Genomic DNA, 21419 nt, shown 5'->3' with positions numbered 1-21419 from the left:
TCTATAATGTTACTTTTACCAATATGTTGTAATATTAGTTTTACATTTGATGGAAATAATTCGCATTGTGCAAACTCCATTCTTCACTTGAGGAGGAGGAGGTGAAAATGATTCCTTTTTGTCATGTGAATCATGACTTCTAATTGTCACTTTTTTCTTAGCCAGTTCACATCACAAGATCAAAGCAAAATATAAAATGTCACGACTCGAGTCGTTGGTTCTGTCTTTTTAATCCCTTTTTAACACACACACATACACGCACGCACGCACGCACACACACACACAAAAACATCCAATTTAAGATTTGTAAATCTGAAGAGGACGGTACATAAGTAAAGGAAATTGATCAGTTACGTGTGAAGACATCAGGTGAAGCCGATAAAGCTCAAGTAGTAAAATGTAATGAATGTAACAAATAGAACACCCACGAATCAAAGAAGACAGCACGGTTATGAGGATGACCATGCCTTGGTAACAGCATAATATGGCAAGGAAAATGACAATTTAAGCACAGTATGGGTGCGAAAACACAAGACAATAAATGAGAGAAAACAAGAAATGTGACCGAAAAATTGGGTTGTGGATCAAGGCAAAAAACTAACAAAACAATAAATACACACACGCAAACAGAATGGGTTCTAACAAAAGAATATCTCTTCTGTTGTTTAGCGTGTGTTCTGTATTTGTTTAGCAAATAGCTTTTATTATCTGAAACAGGCACCTAATAATGTGATTTTCTTTTTTTTTTGAGACCGCAAAATACAGTTTAACTTAAGGCCTTGTCTACTGCAACAATGTGAATGCACTGAGCCCCTATGTACCAGTCCACTTATTTTCAGGACTTATTTTCAGACAGAGTATATTTTGATCGACAGTCATAAATCTATTCCCCCTGAATTTGAGCTTGAAAATAAAATTATTTTACTGGTATGAATATTGGACATAGGGGTCATCAAAAAGTTAACACTTGTTTCTAAAAAGAAAATAAAAACCATTATACATTACAAATGACGTCGAAGATATACCGTATTTTCACGACTATAAGGCGCCATTAAAAGTCTTAAATTTTCTCCAAAATGGACAGGATGCCTTATGATGCGGAGCGTCTTCTGTATGCGCCGAGTTCCAAAATCTGACTGACAGCCGAAATGCTGTTTATATGGAGAAAAGGCGGAAGTGACTGTGGACAGGCATGCGGGAAAGAAGTCGGCCAATCAGGGAAGGGTGGGCGTGTATATATACATATATGAAGAGGGAGAGAGAGAGAGAGAGAGAGAGAGAGAGAGAGAGAGAAGGCAGACGTGAGAGAGGACAGACATGCAGGTTAGAAATCCGCCAATGAGTGAAGGGTGGGCGTGTAGGTGGACGCTAAAGGGACGCCGCAAGCAGGTACCAACACCTTCGGTTTTGGTTTCTAAGAACCCCTAGGTGAGTGGCCAGACAAAGCACGGCTCATAGACCCTCATGATGACTACAATAGATGGACCAAGGTTTCCCTTGCCCGGACGCGGGTCACCGGGGCCCCACTCTGGAGCCAGGCCTGGAGGTGGGGCTCGTTGGCAAGCGCCTGGTGGCCGGGCCTACACCCGTGGGGCCTGGCCGGGGACAGCCCGAAGAGGCAACGTGGGTCCCCCTTCCCATGGGCTCACCACCCATGAGAGGGGCCAAAGGGGTTGGGTGCAATGTGAGCTGGGCGTCAGCCAAAGGCGGGGACCCTGGCTGTCCGATCCTCGGCTGCAGAAGCTAGCTCTTGGGACATGGAATGTCACCTCTCTGGCAGGGAAGGAGCCCGAGCTGTTGTGTGAGGCAGAGAATTTCCGACTGGATATAGTTGGACACACAGCCTGGGTTCCGGTACCAGTTCTGTACCGGAACCCAGTGCAGGGTTGGACTCTCTTCCACTCTGGAGTTGCTCACGGTGAGAGGCGCAGAGCAGGTGTGGGCATACTCATTGCCCCCCGGCTCAGTGCCTGTACATTGGGGTTCACACCGGTAGACGAGAGGGTTGCCTCCCTCCGCCTTCGGGTGGGTGGACGGGTCCTGACTGTTGTTTGTGCATATGCACCAAAAAGCAGCTCGGCATACCCACCCTTTTTGGAGTCCTTGGAGGGTGTGCTGGAGAGTACTCCTGCTGGGGACTCCCTTGTTCTGCTGGGGGACTTCAATGCTCACGTGGACAACGACAGTGAGACCTGGAGGGGCGTGATTGGGAGGAACGGCCCCCCTTATCAGAACTCGAGTGGTGTTTTGTTATTGGACTTCTGTGCTCGCCACGGATTGTCCATAACGAACACCTTGTTCAAACATAAGGGTGTCCATATGTGCACTTGGCACCAGGACACTCTAGGCCGCAGTTCGATGATCGACTTTGTAGTTGTATCATCGGATTTGCGGCCGCATGTTCTGGACACTAGGGTGAAGAGAGGGGCGGAGCTGTCAACTGATCACCACCTGGTGGTGAGTAGGCTCCGATGGTGGGGGAAGATGCCGGGCCGTCCTGGCAGACCCAAACGTATTGTGAGGGTTTGTTGGGAGCATCTGACGGAATCTCCTGTCAGAAAGAGTTTCAACTCCCACCTTCGACAGAGCTTTTCCCATGTTCCGGGGGTGGCGGGGGACATTGAGCCAGAGTGGACCATGTTCCGTGCCTCTATTGTTGAGGCGGCCAATCTGAGTTGTGGCCGTAAGGTGGTTGGTGCCTGTCGTGGCGGCAATCCCCGTACTCGCTGGTGGACACCAGCAGTAAGGGATGCCGTCAAGCTGAAGAAGGAGTCCTATCGAGCCTTTATGGCCTGTGGGACCCCAGAGGCAGCTGACGGGTATCGACTGGCCAAGCGGAACGCAGCTTCGGTGGTCGCCGAGGCAAAAACCCGAGCGTGGGAAGAGTTTGGTGAGGCCATGGAAGCCGTCCGGAAGTCGGCTTCCATGGCCTCACCAAACGATGCGGATTTGGAACTGGGAGTCGTGGCTTGTAGTTTGAAGCGGATTACGTGGGACAGGAGAAGTGAACTCATCTCTTTTCGTCAATGGACGCTACAGCTTCGTGTTTGCTTTCAAAACTTTGGTTGTAGCAGACGTGTGCACATTTTCAACATGACGTCTCTGATCCACTGGTGAAAGGACATTTTGATCCTCCCCTCTTTCATCTAGAAATGCTTCAGACAACAAAGTGTATGCAGAAAAGTGGTGAAGATTGCACGACTGTCTGTGCCCTATATGTTGTGTTGTGTTATTTTTGTTACTTTGACTTCAAAATGGTGCAGTGAGAGTGGCTGCCTTTCCAGCAGCTCCTATATTTTGTTGTTCTACTTCTTCCTTTCATAACTTTGCTGCTGTGATTTGGGATTTCTCCATTGCGAGACCAATAAAGGTTTATTCCTCTTTTAAAGGGAGTTCACTTGAGCTTCAGACCAATCAGGTCCAAGCAACAATTGGCCCTTCCCAGGTGGTTGCAATTACCTCTCCTGAAACAATTAGTGTTCTACAAAGTGCATTAAGTATCACACAATAACAGTTATGGACGGAGAGAAATGTGCACCTTTCTTCCATCCAAAATCTACAAAAAAACGGAATTTTTAAAATATGTCTTTTGCCATCATGACAGGGTCATATATCAGTGCTGGACGCCATTGTTTTGAATGCTTACTTGACTCTTTCTTCCACGTTTCAAGAGTCTAAAAACATTCTAAAAAAAGCATAATTATCTTATTTGCCTTGCACTTCACAGAGAGGTTTAAATAGGGAAAAAAATATGTCTATAGCTGTATATACAGTATAATTTGCTGATGGTGTAGTAGTGTACCTGCCTGACTTATGTGAGGGCAGCGTGGGATCAGTTCCCATTCAGTGATGTGTATGTGGGGGTGAATGGTTGTTCTTCTCTGGATGTGCCCTGCAACTGACTGCCGACCAGTTCAGGGTGTAGACTGCCTTCCGCCCGAAGTGAGCTGGGATAGGTTCCAGTACACTTGACCCTGTTCAGGTTAAGTGGTGTTGAAAATGGATGGATGAAATGCATAAAAGTAATTTACACACACACACACACACACACACACACGCACACTGCATATGAAACAGTGCGTCCATACATGCATCAATCTGTTCAAAATAACAAATACATGATGAAAATACTATTGGAGTTACAATCACGAGGAGTCTAATTCTAAATTATTCTGCTGGTGATGTTCTCACTTTGTCTCTCCCACTCTTCCTCATTTGTTGTCTACTGAGCTCTCTACCTCCTGTGGTGTCACAGTCCTTATGGTGTTGCAACACTGTTGGTCTCCTGTGGCCACACTTCCCACGATGCATCTGTGGCTCTGGGCTCTTGACAGAGTTGATAGGCTGAGAGGACTTCAGTATTGACCAGCCATCGCCTGGTGCGATGTCAGCTTGGTACAGCAGTGAAGTATGGCTGACCGACACGCACCACTGATTTTCAGTCTTTCATCCACAGAACAAAATGTTGTTTTTTCTTTTTTAATGTTCACCTTTTACGTTTGCTGTTACACATGGATACTGTATACTTAAAAAAAAACATATGTCATTGCTCGCATTGTTTTACTGTGTCATAAACAGAAAAGAGCTTTGCATGGATTAATCCAATTGAGTCTCAATTCTTTCACCAGTCAGGCATTGATACTGCCTGATTCATGTACAGTACCGCCATAATATAGATGGAACGCATGTGCACCTGCATAGACGCATATGATTTTAAAGACATGAAGACGTGAAAGAGAGCAGGAATGCCCTTTAATGATGACCTACTATAATGGCCGATCAGCAAACAGATGATGCAGAAATTCACAATCACAAGCCCACCATTGCCAAAGATCTATACCGCGTGCCTAAAATAGGTTGCCACATGATACGAGAGGTGTCAAAGTGTCACCTCTGCACGGTACTAATAAAACATGAGTTAAAATTCATGAGTTTTATGCTTATAATACAACTGGAAAAAGGTCCTCTCAGGATGAACTTATGTGGGACTCAAAAATGCGCATGAAATGAAAATCTTAATATACTTCATTACTCTGTCAATTTGGTCTTTTTTTCTTTGCACTTAGTAAATACATACATATAAATATATTGTTGCATGTACATAATTCTTCAACACGTCTTAACTGAATACAATAAGCACTCATGAAAAGACACACTGTGTAATATATGCCAACTGGAATTTACTTTCCATCGGGCTACTACATGCATGCTGTCAAAAAATGTCGAAAATGTTACTTATAAAATATATGATATCAAGTTAGAATTTGATCCGACAATACTGACAAACAGGGCTGGGGAATAGAAGTCGACCGTGATTTAAAAAAAATGTTTTGCCCTGAAGTGTTCTTGGCCACATTGCACTCCATTCACAAAGACAAATATAGGCTACACAAGTCCAGTGCATTCACATTGCATGACCTTTTCACAGTTTATTAGCAACCTCTTTTGGTGGAAAGATGACACTGCAGTCAATTAATTTTTCCACATCTTGTAAATATGTATTTGGCATAGTTTTGACACAGGATGCCCTTCCTGAAGCAGCCCACTCATTTTAACACAGGTGGTGGGTTGGAATGAGGGTCTAATATACCCATTAGAAATGTTTGTGTCAAAGACAGCAATTGCTCGGATGCAAGTTAACGAGTTTTTACTTTTCCATTGCTAGTTAGAATTTAAATACCCAGTGATCGCTAGCTGAAATGTACTGCATGGTGTTTGTAACCGAGCTCATCATGGTAAGATGTGTCACAGTTGTTAAAGGAAAGTCATTTGTGGTGAACTGCAAGAATGCTAAACTCAGCTTATTTTAAGTCAATATAGGTCGTCTGTAATGATGGATTACACATAACAATTGTAATGTCTGTGCTTGCAGTGGGTCATGGGCTCACTCGCGACCACTGAGATGCGTTCTTCATGGACTGATTTATTGGACGTAGTATTTTAAATATTCTGTAAAGTGCTTTGTTATAGCAGCAGAGGTTGTGAAAGCTCTATGTAAAAAAGGTGTATTGTCTCGTATTCCCTTTAGCCTAGCTCCATCTAGTGGATGTGTAACGCAACCGCAACCACTATTGTAGCTTCTATTCCATGTGCCTATAATGTGGTGCGCCCTATATATGAAACCAGTTTTAAAATAGGCCATTCATTGAAGGTGTTCCTTATACTCTGAAGCGCCTTAAGTCCTCATATCCATTGCGGGCTATAAGAGCAGCCTAAATGGCCCCGACACCATTGCATGTTTTTTTTTTGTTGCATGTATTGTTTACATTTGTCTGAGAGTAGTGTTAAAATATATCAACGTTGACACACATAATTCTTTATAGATGAATCAGTATCGCTGTCAAATGTGTTGAAACAAACTTTTTTTTTCTTAAATCAAGAGCGGAGGGTGTGTGCACATATACCCAAAATGCTTTGGCCCAAAGACCCACCTTGTCTTGGGTACTCATCAGCCTCGTGGTGAACAAGGTCGGTCACGCAACCGCTGTAGTGCAGCCTCTGCTCATGCTCGAAAGCCTTGAGTGTCTCGCTGGAGCTGTACGACTTCTGGGTTGGCACGCGGCACTCGTCTGCATCCAGGGATGAGGTGCTATAAGGGGAGTCCTTGGAGCAGGACAGGGATTGCTGCCTTCGGTCCTTTAGATCCATGATGGCGTATGTCAGGGCGTTGGAGGCAAGTGTACGACTCCAAGTTGGCCTCACGACAGTGTATCTGCACTTCAGTAACCTAGACAATGGAAATGAATGGAAGGAAGGTATACAGTTAATTCTCTCTTGTTTTTTTCTTTCCCATGAATATGTCGGGAGAGTTCAGTAAAAGTAAGTGTGGTGAATTGGCATATACCGTATTTTACGGACTATAAGTCACAGTTTTTTTCATAGTTTGGCTGGGAATGCGACTTTGGAGTGACTTATGTGTGAAATTATTAACATGTGAATATGTCATTTCACGTGTTATTTTCACATTAAACCACAAGAGGGCACTCTCGGCCTGCGTTGATAAATTGACGATGAGTCTGACGTAAGCGACTTAGAAGAGGAAGTGGTGCATCGTCTACCTTCCGAGTTGGGGGAGTTGTTTAAAAGTGACACTGAGGATGAAGATTTCATTGGATTTAGTGATTTGGAGTGAAACTGATAGTTTGGTAAACTTGTTAGCATGTTCTTTATGCTACAGTTATCTGAATAACTCTTCATTTGTTAGGTCGTGACAGACATTATCAGGCATGTCAGTCATGTAACGTAAGTATACCGTACACTTATTCAGCCTGTTGTCCTCTATTTTATTTTTATTTTAAATTTCCTTTCAAGATGACATGTATGTTTTTGGTGTTGGATTTTATCAAATACATTTCCCCCAAAATGCGACTTATATGTTTTTTTCCTTCTTAATTATGCATTTTTTGGCTGGTGCGACTTATAACCGGGAGTGACGTATAATCCGAAAAATACGGTAATCAAACAAACAAAAATACTACACATATGTTCATTGTGTGGAAAAGCTGATTTGTACTTGGTCCATGTGAGGCTGGTTTAAAATGTATTGAAATCTTTTGACAAAGTAAATTGGCTGGTGCCAGCCCAGCATTAATACAAACAGATAAATCGGACAATAATGATGACCAAAGTGGTCAGAGAAAGAAAGGAATACTGTACAAGAAGAACAATAACATAATTTAAAAAGAATAAAGATAATTGTGATTACAAAAGAGTAAAAAGGAAAAGAGGTCGGAGAAGTAGACAGATGCAACAGGAAGGATATAAGAATAGGAGAAATGACTTCGGGGTATTGCTAGTCTCTCCCTCATTATCACAGCGAGAATGAATCCCACTCCCTCTGAGGCTGTAAGGGATAATCAAACATCACCAGACACAGATCTGCACACACAAAACTTCACAAACACTAATACATACACACACAAATTCACAACCAGTGGATAGAGCCACCAATGCACACGCAAACATTTGTTTCATGAACTTAACACAGCCAAAAAAGAACTTTCAACGCAAAAAAATAATGGAGACACTGTTGCCTCTGTTGCCTCAGTGGTCCATTGTTATTGCATCACAATCAACCAGGCAAATTTAAACGTATTCGCATCTTATACATGTGGACACAGATTATTCATTGTGATGCTAACACACCATGACACTAGTGAAAGAGCCTGGAGCAATGTAGTACATTAGCAGCCAAAGATCAAAGTGCAACAATACAACAACCAGCAGTAATTGACAGCAATGCCCCCAGCAGCTGCCAGTTACAGGGTATTTAAGGTCATAATAGACTGGCTTGCTTCAGGAAAGGAAGTCTGGTCCACCCACTGCATTCCAGCAGCCCATCACATTTTCACAACTCCCAGTCTGGAGAGTATTTGTCAATATCAGGGCAGGCAAGAGCTTTCCAAAAATGAGGTCTAATTGGATTCTGAAAGTCTGATGTAACTAATTGCACATTGGGATGGTTTGAAGGAGACTGAGGGGAAAGAGAGAGAGAGAGAGAGAGAGAGAGAGAGAGAGAGACAGAGAGAGAGAGAGAGAGAGAGAGAGAGAGAGAGAAGAGAGAGAGAGAGAGAGAGTCCAGAAGGGGAGTCAATCCTTTCAATGAGGGCTCATTTTAAAATGCTTAGTAAGTAGTATTGAAAAGTGCCCTGCTATGTGCATTGATTAACAGTAGGATTTAAGTATCATAAAGAGCTCATTATGCTCCGGTATCCATCACACAAGCTATTAGGAGTTCAACCTTAATGTGTTTGTACCTTGAATGGAGAAATCGGGAGGAATATAGTGGGGGCATTGGCTCGCATTATGCACATAATGTGCAAAGAAAGCTTTGTGCATGTGTGTGTGTGCGTGTGTGCGTACGATTAAGATTAGAATCGTGTTTTCTAAAAGTTGCCGTTAAGACCGGTACAACTAATCCGTCAACTTCACGACAACATAATGCAGTGAAAAACCTCTCCGTTGGTCCCCGAAACAATATATTTCATTTCAATTACTCCACCCAATATCGGAGCCGTTTATCCTCACAAGGGGTGCGGGCTATCACAGCTGTCTTTGAGCAGTAGGTTGGGGTCACTCTGAAGAAGAAATTATGCTCACACTTACACCTAGGGACAATTTAGAGCAGGGGTGTCAAACTCATTTTTGTCGGGGGCCAGATTTTAATTACAGTTTCACTTGGAGGGCCGGTATGACTGAAAGCAGATCAGATAGAAGTCAAGAAAAACGGTTTATTCACCTACTGTTTAACTTACTCTAATAAGGAGTTTGGTCACAAGAAAATGCTTACAGTGTCACTCTTATATACAGTATTACAAATGAGAATTTTACATTTTGGTCGAAATTTTAGCAAGCATCATGAAAGTTGATTTGCTTTCGCGGGCCACATAAAATGATGTGGTGGGCCAGATCTGGCCCCCGGGCCTTGTGTTTGACACCTGTGATTTAGAGTGTTCCATTAACCTACCATGCATGTTTTTGGAATGTGGGAGGAAACTGGAGTACCCCAAGAAAACACGCGTAGAACATACAAATTCTACACAGGAAGTCCAGAGCCCGGGATTGAACCACGGAACTCTGCACTGTAAGGTGTATGTGCTAACCAGTCGACCTTGAACAGAAGTAATTATTCTTATTAAAAACATGTGATGCTAGTTATATATTAAAATTGCCCGGGTGTCCCTGTTGTTTCAGCAGAGTGAGAGAAATACTGACTTTAAGCCAACTGTCACGTTTCAGTACATTTGTTCTGCAGAGCCATTGTTTAGTTGTACTTTTACAGTACCGCCCCAACATGTACTGAATGTTAAGCCAAGAATCAGAAACACCACACCATTTACTTTCCCACAATACTTCTAAAATCCAAAATTTGTGGATTTATTTTTGTTAACTATAATTATCATGCACACGTGTGTTCAGGAAGTGAAACAAGATGAACACGCAAGGCTGAGAACACAAAATGGAATACATTACTCTCAAAGTGTCTTGGAAGAAGATGAAGATGAACAACGTGACGAAGAAGAAAAAGAAACCAACCACTCGGGACAATACTGCACTTGCCTTGTTAATTGTGGAGTGACGTCTTTGCTATACAGTATCTTGTTGCTTTCTAATAAAAATGTCTACTTGTATAATGCATGGTGTTGATTTTTTTTTCATAATTAGATGCTCTGTAGAGCTGCTTGTCGTGTAATGAGTCTCAGGTCAAACGACAAAAATTACGTTTTACTATAATACATACATATTTAGAGATGCACGGTGGGTGACTGGTGAGCACATCTGCCTCACAGTGCAGAAGTGTAGGGTTTGAGTGCAGGGGTCTTCGTGTGTGGAGTTCTATCCATGCTTGTGGGGGTTTTCTCCGGGTACGAAGGTTTCCTCTCACATTTCAAAAACATGTACGATGGGTTAATGGAACATACCAAATCACCCGTAGGTGTGATTGTGAGTGTGGGTGGTTGGTTATTTGTCTTATGTGTGCCCTTCAAGTGGCTGGCAAGCAGTTTAAGGTGACCCAGCCGACTGCCTGAAGTCAGCTGGGATAAACTTTGGCACGCCTGCGACCCTCACGAGGATAAACGGCTCAGATAATGGATGCATGTATGGATATAAAACGTGTATCCATTTGACACTAGAATTGTGACCAAAGTTGACTTCTGCTTTTTATCAAACCTCTTCATTCACATATTTAATCCTAATTTTTTTTGAGCACCAACATTTTTCTCAGACCTATTCCCAATCAATATGACTGGCTTCAGCCTCTTGTGCTTGAGGCCGCAGAACACACTGTTTTCGTCCTGATTTTGCCCCTTCCAAACCAAAGATGTCAAATGATAGCTAAAGATAATGTGTTCAATATGAACAAGGAAAAAAATTCAAAGGTTGTGAGGAAAGCTGACTGCTCTCAAATGACCTGATACAGTGAACAGTGACATAGCCATTCAAAAAAGCATGACAGATGACAAGGAAGTGTTGGTAAATAAAACAAAATATATCCAGAATCTTAAGATAAGATATCCTTTATGTGTCCCACAATGTGTGTGTTGTATTCTTTCTGTATGGAGTCTGTCACGTGTAAAAAAAATAAAAATATACATTTTTGTGGGTGGCCCGGTAGCCCAGTGGTTAGCATGTCGGCTTCACAGTGCAGAGATACAAGCTCCTGCCTCCCTGTGTGGAGTTTGCATGTTCTCCCCGGGCCTGCGTGGGTTTTCTCCGGGTGCTCCGGTTTCCTCCCACATTCCAAAAACATGTGTGGCAGGCTGATTGAACACTCTTAATTGTCACTAGGTGTGAGTGTGAGCGTGGATGGTTGTTCGTCTCTGTGTGCCCTGCGATTGACTGGCAACCGATTCAGGGTGTCCCCTGCCTCCTGCCCGAAGACAGCTGGGATAGGCTCCAGCACCCCCGCGACCCTAGTCAGGATCAACCGGTTCGGAGGATGAATGAATGAATACATTTTTGTGAACCAGGCCTAAGGTGTATCTCTCTCTTTATATAATATATATATATATATATATATATGTGTGTGTATGTATGGATTCATATATTCACAATACAAACAGTTAGAAACAGGTGTTTTACGTGTCTGTAGAAGCTACACAAAAAAGACTTTGGAGTTAACAAGTTCTTTGACAGTGTAAGTAGGTTTAAGTGCTCGATAAGCAGGAGGAGTAAGGTCATCGAATGAGAGATAGATGGATAAAGTGAAGAAAGCCGAGGGGGTAAATCACAAGATCAGGATCGCATATCAATCACATTCCACCCACCTGTGTTTTCCTCAAGGTCACCAAGAGAGCCATTTGCACAAAGAAGCAAGCGCCTAACTTGAGCTTGTTAATTATTCTGGTGACAGCAGCTTGACTTCCCATGAACATCAGACAGAAGTGGATTATCCTGTTTATAAGAATGGCACTGGCTCATTATCATGATTGCTGCCATTGTAAAATTCAGTACTATGGTACCAGCAGGGACCACAGATATTTGCATTTTTAAGCACATACATTCAGAAAGTGTCTGCACAATCAGAAATACAAATGCAAAATCGTGCGATACACATGCACAAGGCCACCCTCGATTGTGAGAGTGCGTTAAGATGACGGAGAAAATAGACATGCCCGCAACCATGAAGTGACTGTGAAATCCAGGCACAGTAAGAAATGTAATTGGAAGATGACGGAAAAGATGGATAAATCAGTTTGGAAATACGGAGGTGAGGTTTGTCTCAGATATTTTGTTTTTCCTGCAAATAACATCTCACTAAAAGTGGCACAATGTACGGTAGATGCACTACCAATGAAAATCACATTAACCTAATCGAAGGCTAATGACAATATAAGTCACAAAGCGTTATACAACACAAATTAAAGGGATAGTTTGTAAATACTAAAACGACGAGCAACAGTTGAACGTCGCTTTCACTTATCTCTCAGCCCCACACTCCCCTTCTCCAGTGTCTGACGGAAGCCTTGGCCCTCAATAATGTGGAATTGACATGCACTGCACAAAACATGCTTTGAAAACAAGCAGATGTGAGTCATGGCTGCAATGCAGATAGCAGAACCTGACTGACAGCCAGACAGACAGATGGACAGACACGTATTTTATGTATAATATAATACAGTCCATTATACAAGTTGTGGTTTTTTTACAATCAATTAAAATTGGCTTTTTCAAGATGGAATGACTAAAAGCAACAAAACATGGGTTAAAAAAAATAAAATAAACAATCTTATCAGAGCTCAAGGACAGATGCATTGTGCAAGTGTGTGGTCATTTTTATCTATCTAGCTTCAAAAGATGTGTGATTGTTTAGACTCAATAGATGCGCTTCTTGATAATGTTCAGCGCTTCAGTAACAGGTAGCGATTGAGCGATACGGCAGCTGCATCGGTCACGTGACTTTTTCTCCAAGAGATACACGTACCGCCATGGAGTCTTCGCTCTTATTAACTCGTGTCGATACACGGCACCCATCACTAGCAGACATCTCCATCAAGTAATGACATTGAGGAGACTATTATAGTTGTTTGTCTGGTTATTTACCTCCACTTACGGACAAAATTAAAAAGTAGTCAGGGAATATAATGTTGTTTGAAGTGCGGATTTCTGCATTTTGATGACTGCATACATTCTCATGTGCTCATCAAGTGACCTCAACACACTTATACCTCCTCCCGCCTTGCCCATTTGTCATCTCTTCTCTCCTGGAGGGAATTTCTGGTGAAGGTTGCGAGCATGTAAACATTGGCGCAAAGACCTAGGGACATGCACTAGAGCAGGGATGCCCAAACTTTTTGGATCGAAGATCTACTTTTCGATCAACTAACCTCCCGGGATCTACTCTTACCGGCGCGTGCATGCGCGCGCGCACATGCACACACACGCGCACACACACACACATACACACACGCGCGCGTGCACGCCATGATGAGAAACAGCCTGAAACGGAGGCATGCAACGCACTTTTGCAGCCTGTTAACTATCGTAGCTCACACGTACCGTTTTAAAGTGCTTCCCTGGGCCCTCCTAGATTCCTATTCTTTGCTCGTGCCCTTGGTGAATTGTACATGAAGCAAACTCTGAATGAGAATCATGACGATAAAAGATAGAGCGCAACAGCTCTGATCACAAGCTGCAATTGCAAACTGCTGAGCCCTAACAACTTCCGGTGACGTAATCACGCGCCACCGTAAATTTAAGATTTACCTGCTTTATTTTATTGGTAAAATATTTTTTTGTGAAAATGAGACTGATAATATGATTAGTGTGCAGTGTATATTAACACAAAAAATATATTAATAACATGTACAAAGACACACAAATGGTTGTTTGTTTGTTTTTTCTTCTCGCCACTCCTCGGATCTACTTGGGACCTGTCTTAGATCTACCGGTAGATCAGGATCTACCTAATGGGCATCCCTGCACTAGAGGAATGAAATTAGCCCATAGTCAACACAGTCAGATCGAAGAAACCCCGGTGTGTATGAATTCACCCCGGTGAACAAGCAGTGGACACACGCTGTGTCTTTTAATCAGTAATCACCGAAACGGGAGTCCATCAAAATTGGACTGCAAAGGTCCATCAGAACTGACCCAGTTAATGATGCGACCACGAAAACCCACTTCCTTGGGTTCTTAGCCCGTTAGGTCTTTTTTTAAAGTTTCCCATCATTCTTCATGTGATTTTGTCTTTCTTGTTTGGTTTTGTTTCCACTTGTTCTTGTCATCCGGGTCCTTTGTGTCAACAAGTTAGCTCCCTCAACCTTTTGTATCTTATCCAGGTGTTCCTTGTTGTCTTGTCACTTTGCATGTATTTAGTTCCCTGTCTTCTGTCGGTGTTGGTTGAATCATTGTTGCTACCACATTGCTTGGTCCTTCTGTCTCGAGTTTTTGTTTGTTGCTTTGATTTCTTGGTGTTTTCAGGACTTTGTGTTTTATGTTCAGTACGCCCTGCTTCTCCTGCCTACCTGCTATTATTGGGTCCACTACCTTCACACGAAATATGACAGAAATGAGGAAACAAAACTATGAAGTAAAGGTGAGGACGGGTGGTGGCCACAGGGTGGGTAGGGACAGGTAGTGTCCGCAAGACAGACTGCCAAAGCAGGGACAGTTGGCGGCTTCATGACATGCCCTGCCCAGGGACTGGTTGCGGTCTCAAGATGTGCCCCGGCGAAGCAGGGAAATGGGGCGGCTGCAGGACATGCACCGCTGTTCCAGGGATAGGTGGTGGCCGCAGGATGTGTGTAGCCGAAGCAGGGACAGGAAACGACTACAGGATGTGCATCTCTTGAGCCAAGTGGTCACAAAATCAATTCTTGCCTCAGGTCCCGCAGGGTCAATTTTTGGTCAGATCGATCTGACATGTCTGCGTGATGGCTGGTGACACAAAAAAAACCAAACAAACCAAAAAAAACACAAAGTCTTGAAACCAAAGTAACAAACAAAAACCAAAACGAGAAGGACAAAGCAACATGATAGCAATAACGAGCCGACCAAGACTGACAGAAAACAGGGAACTAAATACAAGCAAACTCATTAGACAACAAGGAACACCTGGACAAGACACAAAAGGCTGAAGGAGCTGACTGCTTGACACAAGGGACCCGGATGATAAGAACAGAACCAAACAAAACCAACTAGGAAGACAAAAATCGAAACCAAAACAGAATCAAGACACTTCCATCAGTATTGATGGAAATACAACATTCTAATCAGGAATGTTGAAGGTACATATTTCACCTTCTATGTTCTCCTCGATGTCCTCTCATTCTGTCATTTGCTAAAATATAAATAAAAGGGGGAGGGACAATCCAACAGGGTTCCACAGAGCCTCTGTTTATTAAACTAATCCTTCAATCCATATTCTTCGGGCCTCGCAAACTCCTCACATAGCCTTAATCTGAGTCAAAACAAAGGGATTTGATATGACATGGTCCCTCTCTCTGTGTCGCTAGATGGCTGCCAGCGTGGGTTTGGGGTTATGTGCAAACACTGAAAAACCCACTGGCACTGTTGCATGAGCCTGCTCGTCACACCCATATTTGCTAAAGACTGATTTGTGCAACCCACGTCTTGTGTGCTGTGAGTGCAGGCTGGCTGTGACGAGTCAGGCAGTTAGAGCCAAGATGCAAACAAACTGGGTAATGACACATAGCTCAAAAACTCACAGGAGACATGACAGGGAAGATGAGAATAAGCTGTGGTAAAGAAACAAAGCAACAGCGTGGAGAATATAGCCAGAATAACTAAACAAACCAAGCTTATAATATTGACACAACACGATGGGGGGGACAGTCAATTTGATTTGCAGAGAATGCCAGAGCACACATTTGTGCATACAGGTCTGCAACAGTTCATAGTTAAAAAGCAAATACCTCGTCAGCCAGTCGATGTGGCAGACACTCAGTGAGCATGCAGACAAGGTCGCCGGGATCTGCTCAAGTGCAAACCAAGCATTAGAAAGGAAAACAAACAAGTGAGTGAATTTGGCAATGGTTGCTGATGCCAGACGGGTTAACTTTGAAACAGTTGATCCACTGGGATTTTCAACACAAACAGCCTTTAGTTTTCTGAGAATGCCCCGACAAAAGCAAATGAACTAATATATATAAAAAGACAGTGTGATGACATGTTGGTGATTATATAAAATGCTTCAAAATTTTGTGAAAATACAGTTAGTTGGATCGTGCCAAAAAGTAATGAAAGGCGTAACTGCATGGGCACACCTTTGTTTAAAGATTACAATGAAAAATAAATATGAGTTTAACTAACTGATTGTAAAGAAGGTAGCCAGAGACACATTCAATAGAACAACGATGAAAGTTTGTATGCATAGTGACACGCTGGGATCATATTCTCAAATTATGGACCTGTCCGTGTCTGACTGTGCAGACACGTACAGGTCAGAGCCCAGGCGAATGGCTGGCGGTGTAGAAAAGCCATCAGTCGGTTTGCAGTCTAACACCGTTAGCAGGAACCTCATATAGGTACATGGCTTGTTCTTTTTTTCAATGAAGGAATTCCCATTCAGCTTCATTCTGTTCAATCTAAATTGCACAGGCTAGTTCACCTCTGCCCGAGGACGAAGCCGCAATGTAGACTCGGGGCAAACTTTGCCGTGAAGCTACCAGTGAGTGATTAAAACAACCGAGAGCTGACAAGCTAGGCATTCTGTCTGCAACGGAAAGGGCCAAGGCTTAATAACTCAGTGTCACGCCTTGACATTCTTACCATCTGTCCGGGTAAAATATTCATATGTGCAATAAATGTCGCTGGGGACAGACGGTGACACTGTCTAATTAACACTATGACAGAGGTGACACTTGAAGGGCATTGGCTGATTTTAACTGTACAACATGTTTCACTGCGTTTATGTCACGCAAGAATCGTACTGTACACAGAGGTGAGCCAGTGAGGATCCCGGATGTCAGCTCAACTTCCACACCATCTCTCGGAGGAAAGTTTACCAATTGTTCAACAAAATTGCTAGTTTGAGAAATAAGACACACATCAAAAGGTGTAAATGACAGCAGGCTGTATGGAACCCAAGAGTGAGAGAACCCTGCAGTGAGGAAATGCCAGAGAAGAGTCATTTCCTTGGGCTGAAATGTCAAAAAGCTGCAGAAGGGTGAGGGGAGACGTTTCTCTGACTTATACAGCGTGACTTGCTTCAACCCAGGTAGACACATCTGGGTCGCAACAAGCCACAGTGATTCATACCTGAACCTCAAAGAAGATTGTCACTGCCTGAGAGGTACACACCATCAAAGGTGGGAAATTGTTCTTGAAGTTTGTTAAAGAGAATAACAACAAATCAGAAGCAGAGAAAAAGGGTGTCTCAAAAGAAGCTTATTTTGAAAATCACTGTTGCGTTTATATTTGTCTACCCATGTCGAACACAGTAATTTAGAGCTGTCACATTCAGGGGTTTGCATATTACATCACTTTAGATCAATTGTTTGAAGGATTGTCGATCATGTCGTATTTTATAGCGCTACCATTGATGTGAATGAGGTTATGCTGTATAGGAGCTCGATCTTTGCAGCAATGGAGGCAAAATGGTTTTCACTCCTTGGGAGTGTTGGGGGAAGAGCGGCCTCCTCTTCCCCGCATGTTCGTTGACTTTCGGACGAGGAGAATGTTGGTAATCCAAATAAAGGCTGGAGTCGATGAACAGTTCCTTCGACGGGTTTAATTTATTTTTCTGCAGTTTACTCATCGATTCGGGCTCCTGAGGGGTCCAGATTTCAATCAGGAAGTGTAAAAGAAACATTCATGAGATTATATAGAGACAATATGATAATGAGAGGCGGGGAGGTACCCCTCTCATGCAAATCCCAGAACCAAAGAAAGTAACATGTCGTCTGACCCGGTGTGGCTGGAAGAAGTTGGGAGTGGTGAGGTGAGACCAGACCACCACTACCCACCATTTGGTGTGATGGCAGGAACACAGATACTTGAGATAACAGTTCCTCTTTTGATGTTAAACATGTCCTGTGGAGGGGGGGCCCTAAAAGTGGTGGGGGTCGAGGAGCATTAAAGGTGATTGTAAACACAGTGAGCAGGAAATACCTTCAACAGCATTCTACATTGTTTCTTTCAAGTGTCTGAACAAACACAACTAACTGAGAGGAATAACACCTTAACCATCAAACCTAACTAAGAAGAGAGGAATAATCCAAGAGTATTCCAATTCTAGGAGATGATTGTTCCAAGGACGCCAAGCTACGTTGTGGGCATGGGAAGGTTATACAGCATGACTAAAGATGAGCAGAATACAGACTTCAGGAGCAAACAGCAGGGAACCTCGTACAGTGACATGCTAATCGATATTGAAAAATTGATACCTCCGATAGCAGATCGTTGTGCTCCAAGATAAATTCTCAAATCAAAATATCAATACAGTACCATTGATATTGATACGTCTGTCATAAAGTTAATTTGCTGTTTATTGTCTATAGTAACACTTAAGTAGCTATTGAGATATTGTCTCCATGATACATGTTTGCTGGGAATTACTTTTTCTTTCGCCTTGAGTGCAGTGGCATGCCTCGTTGCTAAGTCAGACACTCCGGGCTCTATTTCTGTTGACAGCGAATCCATCGATTTTCATATAAGCACAAGGCTCGCTGTGCGTGTTTCCCAGTTTGGCAGACGAGTTTCTACCAAGCTGGGCTGGCAAGAACAGTAGAAGGAATGCCTTGGAGATGCGCATGGTACAGTGAGAATTTGGTGGCAGAAAGTCCGTCATCCATAACCACGTCCAAGTGGCGAGGGCAGTAGAGACAGCTGGTCCAACATGTCATAGTTTTTTCAAAAATATGGGAACAGTGGGCATTAAGCCCTCTGAAGCATTGTACTTTTCATTGCATTTGAGTAATGCGGCACCTGCAGATTCTGCCATTTGGGGATTTTTTTCAATGCAATTATAATGTGCATCAATAGTTCGTGAATTTTCACATGCCGGCCCCCAAGAATAGTGGAGGTCCACTGTATTTTCCCACTAGGCAGTACAACTATTCGGGCCAAATGAACAATCAGTGTGGGAGTGGTCTCCAATTGTCCACTCCACTGTCCAGATATGCTTCTGCCATTTCACGTCTCTGGTGCCCAACTAGCGCGCTGCAATTAAAGGGAGAACAAGGAGCCACTTTGCTTGGCCGTTACTGAATTCAGCTGTGACCGCTCCCAGAGCGGCGCAGCCCTCCCTCTCGCAGTCAGCCGGTCTACACTTGTCTGCAACGTTACATTGGATCTAAGCTATTTCAGTTCTACAAACAGCCAAGATGCATTTTGTGATATTTTTTCATAAGGAGTTGTTGCAACACAACAAACCTTATAAAACAGCTCAGATTAAACAACAGCACAGAAGATGATGCGTTGATGAAGCGTGCTGAAGAGAACACAGTGTCAGGTACTGCTGTTCGGACAAGGCAGATGTCTTTGACACTATCCAGGTAAAGAGACAAAATGTGGAGCCCTTAAGCACTGTTGCTGCTAGAGTTGTTCAAATTGTTATTAATTTAGTATGTAACTAAATGAATACAAGCTTAAAAAAAATACTATCTTGGAACAATAATGTGCCTCATTGAAATCATCTCAATCAGCCAAAAAAGATGAGATTTATTCTAGTAAGTTTTTCGAAATAATTGATCATACAAAGTGAATTACATAGACTAGGTGCAAAGCAATTGTGATAAAAAAAGCAATGGGAAATGTATGTATCAGAAAAGATGAAAGAATGAAGAGAAGAAAAAACATCTTGAATTTGTTTCAACTGTTAAGCATTTTAAAACATAGATATTAACACACTTATGCAACTATTGTGGCATAAGTCTTCTTTGTTTATGTCTTGTGACCTGTTGTAACTGTCATATGCTTGTGGAGGAGTTTTTTGCCTAAATCAAATTATCCTTAAAATGAGGGTAGTTCGAGCGTGTTTTTTTTCTCCCCCTAACCCTCCCTTGTGGTTTCTTTCTGACTTCCGGGTAGAGTGAACACTGGCGCGTTTTGGCTGCCGCTGCTCAACCCGTATTGTTTTTTGTTTTTTTTGTTGTTGTTGTAAAGTGTCCTTGGGTGTCTTGAAAGGCACTTATAAATAAAATGTATTATTATGATTAGTATTATTATTATTTATTCATGAAATTAAATATTTGTTGGCAATTTCAATTTGATTTGCAATGTATTCTAAAAACAACAAGCACTTGTCTGATACCTACATACACAATATACCCCAGAGTTTAAATAAATTAATCCTCGTCATCATCTAGCTTGCATTCGTTATGCAACTATGATTTGAAAGACACAGCCTTTTTTTTTTCATTTTCAGCATTTCCCAGGCAAATGATGTGGATTTGGGAAGAGTATCGAGATCGGATCGGTATCACCGACACCAGCTTGAATCTTACCCAGTACTGGGTCGGAAAGTAAATCTTTGGTATCAAACATCTCAACAGGGAGCTTCATTTTCACACCTAGACCATTTGCAGAAGAAACTAAGGAACCAAGAAAAAATGTCAATGAGTGTGGAACTAACAGTTTTGAAAAAGCACAATAAGCCCTTCCTTTTGTTATGCCCTTGTATACTGTAAACATGTGCCCTCTAGTAGTAGTAACCCACCCAGTTGTTAAGACAACAAGCAAATACCATCAGTGACACACTGAAAAAGTCGTCAGCTCTGCAGCACCCAAGGGAACAATCAGGGGAGTTAGGTGTCTTGCAGTGCCTTCAATGCAATTTATCTTATTTTGTCACTGCCAACCCTGAAGGCAAGCTGGTTCAATGTTCACAAGTATCATTGCTAGAAAGAATTCTATTCAACAACACTGATTGCAATTCAACAGGGCACTACTTCACTGTCCATAAAATCTGAACTTTTCCAAGCTATTTGGAAGATGCCATACTGTAAATGAGAAGATAATCAATTTATGTACTGCGCCAATTGAAATGGCTAACATACTGTATGTCAGTACGGTGCATAAAATATCTACTTTTTACCTTAACTGATACAAGAACATTATTCCCCCACTTTCAGCCCCATCTGTACACTTACTTCCATTGCCTGCTCCTGAGAGAGGCTTTTGTATGAAGCACCTTTAATGGGATTGTGAGGGATATATTGGACTCCAAGATGAGTTTTGACACACGGTGTGTGGATCATGCGTGTACACGCTGAAGTGTGTGTGTTTTTTGGATTGTCATGTAGGGTGCTTTATTATGCCACTTTTACCACTTGTGTTACTGTGTGCACTCACACTCCAAAGCCATTAGATTCTATATAAAATCCCAAAACTGAAAACTTGGAAGCTGAGAGCAGCGCAATCAGTAGGCTGGTAGCCTGCAGAGTGCATCTCTGCACTCGATCTGTTACAGGACATTTCCTGATTGATGGTACTGTTGCACTTTAATGTGTAAT

The 21419-nt window shown here is 42.6% G+C and overlaps 2 protein-coding genes across 15 annotated transcripts in view; one reads left to right on the top strand and one right to left on the bottom strand.

Annotated features, from left to right (window-relative positions):
- Positions 1-21419, bottom strand: part of tenm2a (teneurin transmembrane protein 2a) — a 215081-nt gene that overhangs the window by 158009 nt on the left and 35653 nt on the right. For all 13 annotated transcript variants that reach the window (XM_052057305.1, XM_052057300.1, XM_052057313.1 and 10 more), the window contains one exon: positions 6432-6727. In XM_052057305.1, coding sequence (XP_051913265.1) covers positions 6432-6648 — 217 coding nt within the window. In that variant the 5' untranslated portion in view covers positions 6649-6727. The remainder of the gene's footprint in view (positions 1-6431; positions 6728-21419) is intronic.
- cnot7 (CCR4-NOT transcription complex, subunit 7) overlaps positions 1-21419 on the top strand; it is a 256938-nt gene that overhangs the window by 200207 nt on the left and 35312 nt on the right. The gene's annotated exons all lie outside the window — the stretch shown is intronic.

Source organism: Hippocampus zosterae, chromosome 1 (genome assembly GCF_025434085.1).
Source record: "Hippocampus zosterae strain Florida chromosome 1, ASM2543408v3, whole genome shotgun sequence".
NCBI classification, from domain to species: Eukaryota; Metazoa; Chordata; class Actinopteri; order Syngnathiformes; family Syngnathidae; genus Hippocampus; species Hippocampus zosterae.
This window is presented reverse-complemented; position numbering and strand designations above follow the sequence as displayed.